General features: G+C 48.3%; 1 protein-coding gene across 1 annotated transcript in view; it reads left to right on the forward strand.

The window, feature by feature from the left end:
- LOC135054727 (NACHT, LRR and PYD domains-containing protein 3-like) overlaps positions 1-18402 on the forward strand; it is a 268241-nt gene that overhangs the window by 89501 nt on the left and 160338 nt on the right. The window contains exon 7 of the mRNA XM_063958023.1: positions 1892-2062. Within this exon, the coding sequence (XP_063814093.1) occupies positions 1892-2062 (171 nt within the window). The remainder of the gene's footprint in view (positions 1-1891; positions 2063-18402) is intronic.

The following is an 18402-nucleotide window of genomic DNA, read 5'->3' on the forward strand; positions in this document are numbered from 1 at the left end:
TCACCCCAGCCTGCTACTGTTTAACTCTGCAGTGTGGCTTCCCAGTTACCCTTTGTCACTTCAGTTCCCCCTTGTGTCACTCCAGTTTCCCATGTCTCACTCCATCTCTCCCATGTCACTCCAGTCCCCTCCTTTGTCACTCCATTCCACCTCCCTCACACGTCACTTAGCCCCAGCTTAAACTTATCTACTTGGCTTCTGCTGTCCTCCAACACCGCAATGTCATTCTGTCATGCATGCTGTGCCAATTAGAAAAAAAATCTCATTGGGCAGCTGCCAGGTGGAGAAAGGGTTCATCCTCCTCTTCATGCCTATACCCTGCTGATTTCTGCAGCAGCACAGGCACCGGAACCAACTTATCTCTGGACTGGGAGGCAGAAGGATGCAGAGACTGAGAAGCTGGAAAGACTGCGGCTATGCCCTATCAGGCTACAGCACTCCAGATCATGGTCCAGCCAGCCCATCCCTGGAAACATATTAGTTGACTTTCTCACCTTTCAGTAATTGAGGATTTATCAAGCAGTGTATTAGGAGCATAACCAAGTGAAGGAAGGAGGAGATAATAAAGTGATAGTAAATGTAAATTTGCTTGCATTTTTTATATAATTTTTAAATATTTTGTGATATACCTTATATCTATACTTGGTTCATTCAAGAAATATCACTCATAGATAATGTAGATCATTTCTTTTATTCAACTATAAATAACAATGAAAATGACTGCAGCCCCTAGAAAGTCTGACTTATGGGTCTCATACATCAGGCAGCTATCAGGGCAATTCCCTGTTTTGCTGATGCCTGGATTGGGAGAGCGTGGAAATCCAACATGTTGGAAATCCTCGATTAACCGAATTCAACCAAAATCAGAATCTGCGAGTCCAGGGGGCAAACACAGGATTTTCAGACAGGGGTTTCCAAATGCAGTCCACAGTCTCTTACTGTGTGGAACACTGGAGCAAGTCCGGGAGTTTGGGAGAGCGTTATGAGAACCTAGTACCGACCTTGGACATTAATTTACACATTGGTCTTTTTATACACTGGATACTGTATGAAAACCGTATTAATATATACCACTATAGATAGTCTGTATTATAGACTGTATCAAACATATTTAACTCGTATAACTAAAATAAGTGGTCTGGAAAAGGTTAAGCATCCCATAATAAATAAATAAATAAATACACAAACATAATTGAATCAGTATGAGACAGTACTGCACTTTCTAAGCTCACATTCTCCCACCTCATGATAAGGTGTCTGTCTCTTCTTACTGGCAGCTACTCTCTGGGCCAGTGCGCTGATTGAGGGCTTAGATTCACACACAAAACAAACTTGGTAGACAAAGCTGCTACCACTGGGCATGTGCAGCAGCTCTGCTCTGCTCCTTAAACTGCATTTTGTAGCGGCAGCTCTAGCAATAGTATTATATACTATTGCTATTGCTGTCATAATTTGAACTGCTGTCCAAGAGAAGGGAGGTTTCCGGGCAACTGGAAACCCCCCCCCCCCCCCCCCCCCCCACCTGCATTTGCCTATGGAGTCAGATATTTTTTAAATTAGGATTTTGTCGATTCCCCAACGAATTGCCTATCGTCGATGTCTGCTAATCAGCAGAATGGGAATCATAGATCAGATGTATGGCCTGCATTATTTTTTTAGAGGTTTCTGAGCATACATAATCTTTAACTCTTGCAACAATTTCCAACTCTTCTCATCTATAGCTAGAAAATCAATAACCACATTATCAATGACCACACCTATATCCTAATAGCTGATATATACACCAACATTGTGTCTACTATATATTTTCCAATAATTAATAGGGTCATTCTGAATGTGAAACTGAAAAGCATAGAAAATGATCTAACCAGTTCCCTCATCTCCTCATCAGGTTCTCGGGCTGTAGACTCACCTCCTCCTGTTGTGACGATCTCTGCTCTGTTATTACTACAAACTACTCTCTGACCAGACTGAACCTGTCATGGAATAAACTGCAGGACTCTGGAGTAAAGATTCTGTGTGAGGGACTGAGACACCCATCCTGTGCCCTGCAGGATCTGAAGTAAGAGCTGTCTTTGCATTTAAGTAACTTTCCTCTCAATAGATCACATACCAAAATGATTGCTCATAAACACGATGCAATAGAACAGACCGAACACCCAATTATTGCCAAATTGTTAGAATCATTTTATATTGTGTACCTTAGCGTAAGACTTATCTGGGGGTTTTCGTAGCTGAGTACAAATTAGACACATACAAACATATAACTTTTTTATCTTTATTGGATTTTTCATATACAGTATAAGAGTAAAAAAAGAAAACAATACAATACAGAATAAATGTATACAAAGTACAAAATAAGCAAATGTGGGTAAGGCAAAACAACAGAATAGTACCAACAGTACAATGGGCAGCAATAAACTTTGTGGGATAGATTCCTAGGACATTTCAAAATAACGGTATACAATATTGAGAATGTCAAACCCAGGATAATTACAAAAATATAAAATGTACACAATTATTCAAAGAAAGTACTCAAACATATGACTTTATACTAACCAGTGCAGAGAGGCAAGGGGTAGCGGTTACTGAGGAAAGCACTCAGGTTCCCGATGGAAGGAATCCCGGCTGTCGATATACAGATGGCGAGATCCCAAAGGATGTTGCAAGCCCGGTGTCTAAATACCAACACTGGTCGGGATACCAGCATCACAATACCGACAGCCGGAATCCCATCCACCAGGACTCGCAGCCGTCCTGCCGCACGGTGTGTGGGGGGGGTGGGATAGGTTAGGTTTAGGCAGGAGAAGGGGGGTTAAAGCTAGGGAGCAGGGCTCGGAAGGGTAGGGTTAGGGACCGGGGAGGGAGGGTTAGGTTTAGGCACATAGCAGGGGAGGTTAGGGTTAGGCACCAAGTGGGGAGGGTTCTATTTAGGCGGGTTGGGGTTAGGCACCACCCGTGAGGGTTAGGGTTGAGTACCCACAAGGGAGGGTTAGGGTAGGGGGCAATGACGTGCGGTGAGGTGAGGTAGAGCCTTTCCTGTTATACTAACATTTGTGCCAGAGTTCTGACTGTATATAGGCCCTCATTCCGAGTTGTTCGCTCGGTATTTTTCATCGCATCGCAATGAAAATCCGCTTAGTACGCATGCGCAATGTTCGCACTGCGACTGCGCCAAGTAACTTTGCTATGAAGAAAGTAATTTTACTCACGGCTTTTTCATCGCTCCGGCGATCGTAATGTGATTGACAGGAAATGGGTGTTACTGGGCGGAAACACGGCGTTTTAGGGGCGTGTGGCTGAAAACGCTACCGTTTCCGGAAAAAACGCAGGAGTGGCCGGAGAAACGGTGGGAGTGCCTGGGCGAACGCTGGGTGTGTTTATGACGTCAACCGGGAACGACAAGCACTGAACTGATCGCACAGGCAGAGTAAGTCTGAAGCTACTCTAAAACTGCTACGAGGTTTGTGATCGCAATATTGCGAATACTTCGGTCGCACTTTTAAGAAGCTAAGATACACTCCCAGTAGGCGGCGGCTTAGCGTGTGTAACTCTGCTACATTCGCATTGCGACCGATCAACTCGGAATGAGGGCCATAGTACAGCACGGGTGGCCAGACTTTTGGAGTCAGCGATCTACTTTGAAAGCTAAAAAGCTTTTGTGATCAACCTAGGAGGAATAATAGCGCGCGCCGCAGGCGTGCGTGCAAAAAATGGGCGTGGCATAACAAACCGTGGACATGGTATAACAAAAAGAGGGTGTGGTATAACAAAAAAAGGGACGCAGCCTTGCTGCACAGAGTGTAATGACTGTCTCGCACGAAATAACACATTGGCCCCCACAGGTAAAAACCTCAAACACATATGCCCCCACAGTGCCAGATACACATATGCCCCCACAGTACCATGTGCCCACAGTGCCAGGTATGCCCCCACAGTACCATATCTGCCACCACAGTGCCAGATTACAGATATGCCCCCACTGTGCCATGTGCCCACAGTGCCAGATATACCCCCACAGTGCCAGATATGATGGCACAGTGCCAGATATGACCCCACAGTGCCAGATACAGTGCCATGTGCCCACAGTGCTAGATATGCCCCCACAGTGCCAGATTACAGATATGCCCCCACTAGTGGCATGTGCCCACAGTGCCAGATATGACCGCACATTGCCAGATTACAGATATGCCCCCACAGTGCCATGTGCCCACAGTGCCAGATATGCCCCCACAGTGCCATGCCCCCACAGTGCCAGATATGCCCCCACAGTGCCAGATATAACCCCACAGTGCCAGATACAGATATGCCCCCACAGTGCCATGTGCCCACAGTGCCATATATGCCCCCACAGTGCCATGCCCCCACAGTGCCAGATATGCCCCCACAGTGCCAGATATGACCCTACAGTGCCAGATACAGATATGCCCCCACTGTGCCATGTGCCCACAGTGCCAGATTACAGATATGACCCCACAGTGCCATGTGCCCACAGAGCCAGATATGACCCCACAGTGCCAGATATGACCCCACAGGGCCAGATACAGATATGCCCCCACAGTGCCATGTACCCACAGTGCTAGATATGCCCCCACAGTGCCATGTGCCCACAGTGCCAGATATGCCCCCACCGTGCCAGATATACCCCCACAGTGCCCATTTACAGATATACCCCCACAGTGCCATGTGCCCGCAGTGCCAGATATGCCCCCACAGTGCCAGATATGCTCCCACAGTGCCAGATTACAGATATGCCCCCACAGTGCCATGTGCCCGCTGTGCCAGATATGCCCCCACAGTGCCAGATAAGCCCCCACAGTGCCACATATGCCCCACATTGCCAGATATGCCCCCACTGTACCATGTGCCCACAGTGCCAGATATGCCCCCATAGTAGTGCTCACCGTGCTGTGTTTAGAGCGCAGCGCGCGCTTCTCCTACCTGCCGTCCTGCCCCTCAGTCTGATCTCCGGTGGTAACGGCAGCGTGTATATCTCACATCAGGCGCCGGTCCGCGAGCTCTGATTGGCTAACGCACCGGCGCCTGATTTGAGCTATACACTCTGCCGTCACTGCCGGAAACCAGACTGAGGGACAGGGCGGCAGGCAGGAGAGGCGCGGCTTCGGGTGGATGGGTGGCGGATCGCGATCGACTGGTCGCATGTCCGCGATCGACCAGTCGATCGCAATCGACTGTTTGGCCACCCCTGTAGTACACTATGTGAAAATTACAAATAATTTGTTTGAAATATCTTCTTTGTATTATTCTAATCATTTTTATAGCCAAGTCTCTGGAGTAAAAAGTCTATGCCAGGTGAGGCAGTGCCTCACCTGGTTATCTTTTCTGCGCATCTCTGAAGAAAACTCACCAAATTTCCAGTAGTTTATACTGCCTCACCCTTGTATAATGTTCAGATGTACCCTTTGGCTCATATATTGTATACCCTTTAACTCATATATTTACTCCAAAGTCTTGGCTATGTAAATCTGGCTCTGGTGCTAGCCACTACTGCCCAAGCCATTTAGCTCACCGCACGTCCCTGGTAGGGGGCAGGGGAGGATTAGGGTACTTTACAGGGGATTGTCAGGATTCTGATGGACTGGATGCTGATGTCGGTATTCTGATCGCCGGCATTCCGTCCATCGGTAAATCATACTGATCTTGTTTCGGAGACCCAGGTTTTTGTAGGGAGCTGGGACTACAAAGAGGTCTAACCACACACACTGCAATGTGGCCACACCCCAGATTACACCAGTGCAACATATTGTTAAGAGAACTAATGCACAAGGGGGTGTACCTACGCCTGCATCTATGGACACACCTCCGCCACCACTTGGGCCAACAAGGACTCTCAGCGGCTCTGTGCGGCACAAGTTTATTTAAATAAGATAAAGGAATGGAGAGGGCTCATTATTAGAGCTGTTCCCTGTTTTCCAGGCCTCACAGACAGGGTATAATTGTATTGGGTGCAGAGAGGTGGCTGGGGATGAGCCTTAACCTGCACTTATTACAGTAAATATTTGCCACCTTTCAGCGGCACCCAATGTTATAAATCCTTTTACGTGCACAAAAGTGACACCCATTAAAGACAGTCCCAATGTCCCCTCACTCTCGTAATCAGTGGCGTAAGTTCGCCACAGTCGCCCGGAGGCATGATAATGTTGGTGCCCCCCCCTACATACTGTATACATACACACCCTTCATATGTAGCTATCCGGCACTCATGTTGAACAGTAGTAGCGTGCTCAGGTGCCTTTCAAAATAGTAATATAGATACACATACAAAGTGGATGGCACTCCAAGTCAGTCATCACAATAAAATAGACACCAGCATACCTTTATAGCACACCTACAGTACTCCCTCACCCAACAGTGTGTCACAATGTAGATGCTTTGGCGCAGTGGTGTGCCGATATACAGTATATATATAAACAACACACAAACGCCTCTTTCACTTAAACACACACACGCCTCTCACTTACACTCGCACCTTACTTCCATACGCCTTCTTAGCTTAAACACACACATGCCTCCTTCGCTTAAACACACACACCTCCTTCGCTTAAACACACACGATCCTCACTTACACACATGCCTCTCACTTACACACACACCTCTCACACACATGCCTCTCACTTACACATGCTTCCTTCACTTAAACTCACACACACACACCCCTCCTTCATTTAAACTCACACACACACACACACACACACACACACACACACACACACTTCCTACACTTAAACACACAAACATGGCTCTTTCACTTATACACACACACATGCCTCTCTCACACATACACATACACAAACACACACGTCTCCCTTACACGCACACATGCCTCTTTCACTTAAAAACACACATGAGGGAGACCCCCATGAGGGAGAAAAACTGGGATTCCAACGCCGGTATACTGTGAGCCGGGATCCCGACAGTCTGCAACCTGAAGACCACCCATAATGCCCCAGTACAGTGCCACATACATATAAAAATGTCAAAAAATGGGTGCCTCCACACTGCCAGAAACATATGTCCCCACAGTGCCAGATACATATATGCTCCAAAGTGCCAGATACATATATGCCCCACAGTGCCAGATACAAATATGCCTCACAGTGCCAGATACACATGACCCCCAGTGCCAGATATACATGTCCCAGCAGTGCAAGATATGCCCCCAGTGCCAGATATATATGTCCCCACAGTGCCAGCTATGCCCCTAGTGCCAGATATATATGTCCCCAAAGTGCCAGCTATGCCCCCAGTGCAGTGTCCCCACAGTGCCAGATATGCCCCCAGTGCCAGATATACATGTCCCCCCAGCGCCAGCTCTGCCCCCAGTGCCAGATATACATGTCCCCCCAGTGCCCGCTATGCCCTCAGTGCCAGATATGCCCCCAGTGCCAGATATAAAAGTCTCCACAGTGCCAGCTATGCCCCCATTGCCAGTGTTCCCAGTGCCAGATATGCCCCCCAGTGCCAGATATATATGTCCCCCAAGTGCCAGATATATGTCCCCACAGTGCCAGATATATGTGTCCCCACAGTGCCAGCTATGCCCCCAATGCCAGTTTCCCTACAGTGACAGATATGCCCCCCAGTGCCAGATATAGATGTCTCCCCAGTGGCAGCTGTGACCCCAGTGCCAGGTATACATGTCCCAACAGTGCCAGCAATGCCCCCAGTGCCAGATATACATGTCCCCACAGTGCCAGATATATATGTCCCCCAGTGCCAGATATATATGTCCCCACAGTGCCAGCTATGCCCCCAATGCCAGTGTCCCCACAGTGCCAGATATGCCCCCCAGTGCCAGATATATATGTCCCCACAGTGCCAGCTATGCCCCCAATGCCAGTGTCCACACAGTACCAGATATGCCCCCAGTGCCAGATATATATTTCCCCACAGTGCCAGCTATGCCCCCAATGCCAGTGTCCCCACAGTGCCAGATATGCCCGCCAGTGCCAGATATATATGTCCCCACAGTGCCAGCTATGCCCCCAATGCCAGTGTCCCCACAGTGCCAGATATGCCCCCCAGTGCCAGGTATACATTTCCCCACAGTGCCAGCAATTCCCCAGTGACAGAGATACATGACCCCCCCCATCCCTTGTGCTGCTCACCGCGCTGCTACTGTCTGTGAGGGGAGGGGAGGAGAGCACAGCGTGCGCCTCCCCTGCCCCTCACTCTCCGGAGGCTGTGTCTCTCTTCAATTAGGCACCGGTCCGTGTGCCAATCAAAGCTCGCGAACTGGCAGCCTTAGCTGCCGGTCCGCGAGCTCTGATTGGCTCACGGACCGGCACTGAATTGATGGAGTGTGAGGGGCAGGGGAGGCGCACTCTGTGCTCTCCTCCCCTCACAGACAGCAGCAGCGCGGTGAGCGGTCAGGCAGTGGGAGACAGTGGAGGAGATGTGCCCCTTTGAGGCCAGGAGCCCTGCGGCAGCCGACTCCACTGCCTCCCAGAGTTCCGCCCCTGCTCGGGGGGCAAGGGTGTTCAGCGCCCCCCTGCAAACTATAAATTTGCGCCCTCCCTCCCATACATAACAAAGGGACAGTGCGTGCTGAAGGCGCAAAAAACTGGTGGAGCGTGGCCACACAATAGTACCAATATAGTAGGTTGCAATGGCGGTGGCACTCACGGTCATACAAGAAACATGCTATAAATTGCTTCTACGTTTCGGTTGTATTTAAAAAAAGTCACAATTCCTAACAATGATTTTTATGATAAAACCGAAACGTAGAAGCAATTTATAGCACGTTTCTTGTATGACCATGAATGCCGCCGTCATTGCAATCTACTCGATATTTACATCAGAAGGCACCGTGCAACTACTTTTATACACAGTGTGGAGTGACGGACATACAAATATATATATATATATATATATATATATATATATATATATATATATATATATTTCTCTAACGTCCTTCGTGGATGCTGGGGACTCCGTAAGGACCATGGGGAATAGACGGGATCCGCAGGAGACTGGGCACTATAAAGAAAGATTAGGTACTAACTGGTGTGCACAGACTCCTCCCTCTATGCCCCTCCTCCAGACCTCAGTTAGAATCTGTGCCCGGACAGAGCTGGGTGCTCCTAGAAAGTATTTGTTAGGTTTTTTATTTTCAGTGAGCTTCTGCTGGCAACATACTCACTGCTACGAGGGACTGAGGGGAGAGAAGCAAACCTACCTATCTGCAGCTAGGTTGCGCTTCTTAGGCTACTGGACACCATTAGCTCCAGAAGGTTCAACTTCTAACACAGGCACCTGTCCTCGATCGTCCGTTCCCGGAGCCGCGCAGGCGTCCCCCTCGCAGAGCCAGAAGAACAGAAGCTGGAAGACGTCGAAATCGGCGGCAGAAGACTCCTGTCTTCACTTAAGGTAGCGCACAGCATTGCAGCTGTGCGCCATTGCTCCCACAGCACACCTTCACACTCCGGTCACTGTAGGGTGCAGGGCGCTGGGGAAGGGGGCGCGCTGGGCAGCAATTAAGTACCTTTTTGGCAAAATATACATATCAGTCAGGCACTGTATATATGTAAAAACCCCCGCCATTTTCTTCACACAGAAGCGGGACAGAAGCCGACACTTATTCTCCCTCGTGGGGGTCCACGACCCCTCTGGAGGGAGAATAGAATAGTGTGGCGCGCGTAGCATGGCGAGCGCAGCGAGCCCGCAAGGGGCTCATTTGCACTCGCCACACTGTTGGTAAGCCGGCGGCCGGCCTCCCGGCGCCGGTATGCTGGTCGCCGGGAGGCCGGCCGCCGGGAGATCGTAGTGAACCCATATACACATATACATAGCATATTAAGCATGCATACATATATATATATATACACACACACACACACACATACAGTACGCACATATATATATACACATGTATATATATATCATGTGTGTGTGTGTGTGTGTGTGTGTGTGTGTGTGTGTGTGTGTGTGTGTGTGTGTGTGTGTGTTTATATGTATGTATGTATATGTAATCGTGTGTATATATGTAGGCACATGGATATATATGTACTATAATTAAAATAAAGTAAACTTTTATTGCACTTGCAAGTGCCACCAGGAAGACAGAGGACGCTAGACAGTCATTAACAATACTCATGCAGCTTAAAAAAAAAAAATGTATTTTTTTTTTAAGTGGAGGGGGGTTTCTGGGTACTCGGAAACCCCCCCTGGGTGCGCCACTGCCATTTCTATTCACAGCTCTGCTGGAAAGAAGCTCCCCAGGCTCTCCCCTGCAGTATACAGGTGCACAAAGGGTGAAAGGAGGGGGGGGGGCACATAAATTTAGGCGCAAATTTGTCATACAGCAGATACTGGGTAAACACTGAGTTGTAGTGTAATCCCTGAGTTATATAGCGCTGGGGTGTGTGCTGGCATACTCTCTCTCTCTGTCTCTTTGTGGGGTCCTGTCCTCAGTCAGAGCATTCCCGGTGTGTGCGCGGTGTGTCGGTACGTCTGTGTCGACATGTTTGATGAGGAAGGATACGTGGAGGCAGAGCAAGTGCATATGAATGTGGGGTCGCCGCCGACAGCGCCGACACCTGATTGGATGGATATGTGGAAGGTGTTAAATGATAATGTAAATGCCTTACATAAAAGGTTAGACAAAGCTGAGGCCTTGGGTCAGTCAGGGTCTCACCCAGGGTCTGATCCCACGGCTCAGAGGCCGTCAGGGTCTCAGAAACGTCCACTATCCCATTTGGTCGACACAGATGTCAACACGGAGTCTGACTCCAGTGTCGACGACGATGAGGCTAAGTTGCAGCCTAAAATGACTAAAGCCATCCGCTACATGATTATAGCAATGAACGATGTATTGCACATTTCTGAGGAAATCCCTGACAAGAGGATTCATATGTTTGGGGAGGAAAACAAGAAGTGACTTTCCCCCCTTCACATGAATTAAATGAATTATGTGAAAAAGCCTGGGAATTCCCTGAAAGGAAGGTAATAATTTCCAAGAGATTACTTATGGCATATCCCTTCCCGCCAGCGGATAGGGTACGCTGGGAATCCTCTCCCAGGGTAGACAAGGCGTTAACACGCTTATCTAAGAAGGTGGCCCTGCCGTCCCAGGATACGGCCGCCCTAAAGGATCCTGTGGATAGAAAGCAGGAGGCTATCCTGAAGTCTGTGTATACACATTCTGGTACTCTCCTGAGGCCAGCCATTGCTTCGGCCTGGATGTGTAGCGCTGTAGGAGCATGGACAGATAGTCTGTCAGAGGAGTTAGATACTCTGGACAGAGACACTGTGTTACTAACTCTAGGACATATCAAAGACGCCGTCCTATATATGCGGGATGCCCAGAGGGACATTTGCTTACTGGGCTCTAGAGTAAACGCAATGTCCATTTCTGCCAGCAGGGTCTTATGGACTCGGCAATGGACAGGGGATGCTGATTCTAAAAAGCATATTGAGGTTCTGCCGTATAAGGGTGAGGAATTGTTTGGGGACAGTCTTTCGGACCTGGTTTCCACAGCTACAGATGGGAAGTCAAAATTCTTGCCGTATGTTTCCTCACAGCCTAAGAAAGCACTGTATTACTAAATGCAGTCCTTTCGTCCGCAAAAAAGCAAGAAGGTCAGGGGTGCGTCCTTTCTTGTCAGAGGTAAGGGAAAAGGAAAGAAGCTGCAGCATGCAGCTAGTTCCCAGGAACACAAATACTCCCCAGCTTCCACTAAATCCACCGCATGACGCTGGGGCTCCACAGGCGGAGCCAGGAGCGGTGGGGGCGCGTCTCAAAAATTTCAGCCACCAGTGGGTTTGTTCACAGGTGGATCCTTGGGCGATACAAGTGGTGTCGCAGGGATACAAGCTGGAATTCGAAGTGACGCCCCCTCAACGTTTCCTGAAATCAGCCTTGCCAGCTTCCCCCATGGAGAGGGAGGTAGTGTTGGCGGCAATTCACAAACTTTATCTCCAGCAGGTGATAGTAAAGGTTCCCCTTCTTCAACAAGGAAGGGGCTACTACTCCACCATGTTTGTGGTACCGAAACCGGACGGTTCGGTCAGACCCATTTTAAATTTGAAGTCCCTGAACATTTATCTGAGGAAATTCAAGTTCAAGATGGAATCGCTCAGAGCGGTCATTGCGAGCTTGGAAGAGGGGGATTTTATGGTGTCTCTGGACATCAAGTATGCTTACTTGCATGTCCCCATTTATCCTCCTCATCAGGAGTACCTCAGGTTTGTGGTACAGGACTGTCATTACCAAATCCAGATGCTGCCGTTTGGCCTGTCCACGGCAGCGAGAATATTTACCAAGGTGATGGCGGAGATGATGGTGCTCCTTCGGAAGCAAGGAGTTACAATTATCCCATACTTGGACGATCTCCTCATAAAGGCGAGATCCAGGGAGCAGTTGCTGATCAACGTGGCACACTCTCAGGATGTATTGCGTCAGCACGGCTGGATCCTGAATATTCCAAAGTCGCAGCTGATTCCTACGACGCGTCTGCCCTTCCTGGGCATGATTCTGGACACAGACCAGAAGAAGGTGTTTCTCCCGGAGGAGAAGGCTCAGGAGCTCGTGACTCTAGTCAGAGGCCTCCTAAGACCAAAACAGGTATCGGTGCATCACTGCACGCGAGTCCTGGGAAAGATGGTGGCGTCATACGAGGCCATTACCTTCTGCAGGTTACATGCAAGGATCTTTCAGTGGGATCTGCTAGATAAGTGGTCCGGAATTCCTGCCAAAGGTGGTATCATCTTTTCATTTGAACCAACCTATTGTGGTGCCTGCGGCTACTCGTGACTTGAAAGACTCCAAGTTGCTGGACGTAGTCCGGGCTTTGAAGATTTATGTATCCAGAACGGCTGGAGTCAGGAAAACTGACTCGCTGTTTATCCTGTATGCACCCAACAAGCTGGGTGCTCCGGCTTCAAAGCAAACTATTGCTCGCTGGATCTGTAACACGATTCAGCAGGCTCATTCTGCGGCTGGGTTGCCGCATCCGAGATCGGTGAAAGCCCATTCCACAAGGAAGGTGGGCTCTTCTTGGGCGGCTGCCCGAGGGGTCTTGGCATTACAGCTTTGCCGAGCTGCTACTTGGTCGAGTTCAAACACTTTTGCAAAATTCTACAGGTTTGATACCCTGGCTGAGGAGGACCTTGAATTTGCCCATTCGGTGCTGCAGAGTCATCCGCACTCTCCCGCCCGTTTGGGAGCTTTGGTATAATCCCCATGGTCCTTACGGAGTCCCCAGCATCCACGAAGGACGTTAGAGAAAATAAGAATTTACTCACCGGTAATTCTATTTCTCGTAGTCCGTAGTGGATGCTGGGCGCCCGTCCCAAGTGCAGACTTTCTGCAATACATGTATATAGTTATTGCTTAATAAAGGGTTATTGTTATGTGGCATTCAGTTGAGTGCTACTCAGTTGTGTTCATACTGTTAACTGGGTAAAGTTATCACAAGTTATACGGTGTGATTGGTGTGGCTGGTATGAGTCTTACCCTGGATTCCAAAAATCCTTTCCTTGTAATGTCAGCTCTTCCGGGCACAGTTTCCTTAACTGAGGTCTGGAGGAGGGGCATAGAGGGAGGAGCCAGTGCACACCAGTTAGTACCTAATCTTTCTTTAGAGTGCCCAGTGTCCTGCGGAGCCCGTCTATTCCCCATGGTCCTTACGGAGTCTCCAGCATCCACTACGGACTACGAGAAATAGAATTACCGGTGAGTAAATTCTTATTATATATAGATATTAGAGATGAGCGGAGCTCATCTCTAATATATACACATACACATATGCAATAAGCCCCGGCACTCTGGTCAGTCATTTACTCGCTCTGGTGCCATCCTAGTGGGTGGTGGCTACCACACGCATGCAGTCCATAGTTCGGACGGCACTCAGAGACTGGATATTGGTGAATGCAAAAAACCCCACAGCAGTGGCACACGCAGGGGGGGTTTCCGAGCACCCAGAAACCCCCCCTCCACCAAAAAAAAATGTTTTTATTTTTTTTGCTGCATGAGTATTATTAATGGCTGTCTGGCGTCCTCTGCTGCCTGCTGTCTTCCTGGTCGCACTTGTAAGTGCTTAATAAAAGTTTGTTTTAATTATAGTACATATATATCCATGTGCATACATATATACACATGTATATACATACATATAAACACACACACACACATATGATATATATACACATATATGTTTAATATGCTATGTATATGTGTGTATGTATTTGTGTATATATATATATATATATATATATATATATTATATATATATATATAGGTGTATATACGGTGTGTATATATATATATACATATATATGTATGTGTGTAGATATATATATATATATATATATATATATATATACATACACACACACACACACAGACACACACACAGACACACACACAGACACACTAGTTTTATGGACCCATATATACTGGGTCACCTCAGTCCCCATCCCCGTGCTTGGCTCCACCCATTTCTGGACCCCCCCCCCATGCAAATCCTGCATTTGCCACTGCACAGAGTGTGTTTAATCAAATGGTGACGTTGCAAAGTGTGACCATAAATACAAGCCGGCGGGATCATGGACCTCACTGGAGGAGGAACAGGAGGGGGTAGGTTATTACTCATTGGGGTATATTTACTAACATTCGTAATTTTCGGAAAAAGGTCAAAGTTCAATCACGAATGACATCGAAAGTGTAAAACTGCAACTTTTTGAATTGATTACGACTAATTTACTAAGCTGTCGTATTCTGCTTTTTCTTTTGTTCCGATGTCGATGTCATTCGTGTTTTTTCTCTGTTTTTTACGGCAGTGATTAGCAAAACACTGCCGACTTTTTCAAAATGAATCTCGGCCGGATCTGTGTGCAGCGCTGCAGGGAGATGCCGGATGCCCTCTGAGATTACGTTACCAGCGAGCACCCGGCGGCAGCCGGAGGCAGGAGCTCAGTACTGAGCTCCGGCTTCCTGCACTGTCACTGTGCACTATGGGAGAGACGTCATGACGTCTCTCCCATAGTGCCGAGGAGCAGGCGGCGAGAGAGGACTGCAGCGGTCTGGAAGCGGGAGCGGGGCTCGGTAAGTATTATGATTGTTTTCTTCCTTAGCGGCGCATCTACGGGGGGGGGGGGGGCATCTACTGGGGGGGCATCTACAGGGGGCAAACTACTGGGGGGCATTACTGCTGGGGGGGTCTACTAGGGGCAAACTACTGGGGGGCATCTACTGGGGGCATTACTACTGGGGGGCATCTACTCAGGGACATTATTACTGGGGGCCAACTACAAGGGAGCAAGTTATGGGGGCAAACTACAAAGGGGCTAACTACTGGGGGCAAATTACAGTAGGGCATTACTACTGGGGACAAACTACAGGAGGACATTACTACTGGGGGCGGCATCTACTGGGGGACATTATTACTGGGGGCAAACTACAAGGGGGCAAACTACTGGGGGCAAGCTACAAGGGGTCAAGCTACTGGGGCAAACTACAAGGGGGCAACCTTCTGGGGGCAAACTACAAAGGGGCTAACTATTGGGGGCAAACTACAGGAGGGCATTACTACTACTGGGTGCAAACTACAGGAGGGCATTACTACTGGGGGGCATTTACTGGGGGACATTATTACTGGGGGCTAACTAAAAGTGGGCAAACTACTGGGGGCAAGCTACTGGGAGGCAAACTACAAGGGAGCAAGCTTCTGGGGCAAACTACAAAGGGACTAACTACTGGGGGCAAACTACAAGAGGGCATTACTACGGGGGACAAATTACAGGAGTGCATTACTACTGGGGGCATAACTACAGGAGGGTATTACTACTGGGGCATAACTACAGGGGCATTACTACTGGGGGTGTAACTACAGGGGCATTACTACTTGAGGGCATAACTACAGGGGCTAAACTACTGGGGGCATTACTACTTGGGCTAAACTACAAGCGGGGCATAACTACAGGGGCTAAACTACAAGCGGGCAAACTACAGGGGGGCATTATTGCTGGTTGCTAAACTACAAGCAGGCAAACTACTGGGGCCACACTACTGGGGGCATTACCACTGGGAGGCTAAACTAAAAGGGGGGGGTAAACTACTGGGGTCATAACTGCAGGGGCATTACCACTGGGGGTATAACTACTAGGGCTAAACTGCAAGGGGCTAAATGACTGGGGGCATTAGTACAGGCAACATTACTACTGGGGGCAATACTACACAGGGGCATTACCATTAACGGCATTACTACTGGGGGCCCTTCTAATCAGGGGCATCACTCCTGGGGACATAAGGGCACTACTATTGCAGGCATTGCATAAGGGGCACCACTATTATGGGGTATATATAAGGGGCACTACCACTGTGGGCACTAGCAGTACAGTGGACATTGCATAAGGAGCACTACTACTGTGGGCATTGTATAAAAAGCGCTACTGCGGTGGGCATTATGTGTATTATGGGGTGCTACTACTGTGGGCATTATTACTATTCTGTGACCATGCCCCTTGCTTTTTGAGACCACGTCCATTTTTTTGCTTTGTTACATGGGCGTCGTGGGGTGGGGGGTGAGTTCCACCACCTCTGTAGGACCCCTTTAAGCAGTGATCACACAGAGAAACAAACTCACTCAGTTGAAGTTCCTCTACACACTCACAGGGTCCATGGCGGTCTCTCTATCTATTATTCCTTCATGCAGGTGAGATTGCTCTATGGAGATGGGGGCAGCTAGTGGCTCCTGTCAGTACTGCATTTAGCAGTAACAGATTTTCTCTGCTCACGGAGTCATCACTTGCTCGTCGTTACCTCAGACCCTTCCAACTCCCCCTATCCTCCCGCTGTCGCCACTGCACTTACACTTCAGCGGCATGGGTGGTCTAGAAGAGCCGCGCCTCATGCTACCGGGCTATCTACCACAGTGTTACAGGCGCAGCGGCAGCCGACACCAATAGCGCACAGCACAGGGATGCAGAGCAGGGAGAGCACCTCTCCTGCCTGGTGCCTCCGTGCACTGCGTCCTTTTGCTGAGTCGGTTCCACCAGCACTGCTCGTAATAAATATATGCTATAAATGAAGATTAACTGAGCATTATTTCAAGAGAAAGACAAATTTGTAAATTAATGAAGAGATGTGATAATAACGTGTAAGTATTTTGGTCTTTGATTTAACATTGTTACTGGCAGATGATTTTGTTCTGCTTATTTTTTTTATATATGGTAATCAAATATGATAAATGTGATACAGTTGTGCTCTATGGGGTCAGATGAACTGTAAATTTAAGAAGATAATAGAGATGCATCCTCACTAGTGCCAGATTGGCAAATAGGCACAGTAGGCACTGGCCTATGGGCCCCACGACAATGGATCAAAATAATATTGATTTGATCTTGAAAGAAAATTACAATCAAGCTTTCTTAAATTGAGGCTGATAACCCACTGACTAGATGGTTTAGCTAGTTCTTTAGGCAATGTGTTTCTGGTGCCGAGATCTTGCCACCTGACTTTGGAACTAGGCTGGGAATGGCTAAGCTGGTTACTGGGCAAGAACCAGTTATGCTGGGTGCTGGCCTGTTACTGGTTAGGTTTACTGGCAGGAACTAGTAGTACTGCAGAGTCCTGGCTGGAACTGGACTTGCAGCCGGTTGATACAAACAGTGCTGCAGACTACCGGCTGGAACTGTACCTTGTTAGATCTCTTTGGCCAGTAGTGCTGCAGAACAGGAAAATATACTGACAGGAATCATAAGGGGCTGAGATGTTTAGCTAGTAAGCGACATTGCACAGGCATCTTGTGAGTGCACCAGGAAGGCCTTTTATACCACTTTCTGCACTTGGATTGTTAGTCTGGATCACATGACTGGGTCATGTTGTATGATTGGTGGTTCTCTGGTCAGCTGACCTAAACCAAGTTGGCTGCATCCAGCAAACTGAGCCAGCTTGGCAAGCAGTAGAGAGGGTTCCAGGGAGAGGCCTGACCTATACACAAGTACAGCAAGCAGCCTAATATGAGCCACAGATATGCTGGGACCCCTGCCAAAGGAGAGAAGCCAATCTCATAGGTAAGTGATATTCCTGTCATTAACCCCCTCTTGAGAATGGCCCCTGCACACCTTCTCAGTTTTTGAGGATACTTAGCATAGAAGGCACAAACTCCAACTGAACCTTTTTGCCAGGTACAGTGACTTTTTTTTATGGTCTGTACCGATTTTTGACTCTCCAAATGTCCATTGAAAGTATAGGAAAAGGGGTCGGCCCACTTTCCTAATTTGTACCGATTTTTATCTATATGATGTTGGAGGACATGCAATGAGACAAGGGGCATGAATCCAGTGGGAATTAACGGCGCACGGGATCCCGGTGGTCATAATACCGATGCCGCGATCCCAATGATCTAAACCGCAACAGGGGTGAGTAGATGGTAT

The sequence above is a fragment of the Pseudophryne corroboree genome, chromosome 3 (genome assembly GCF_028390025.1).
Source record: "Pseudophryne corroboree isolate aPseCor3 chromosome 3, aPseCor3.hap2, whole genome shotgun sequence".
Classification (NCBI taxonomy): Eukaryota; Metazoa; Chordata; class Amphibia; order Anura; family Myobatrachidae; genus Pseudophryne; species Pseudophryne corroboree.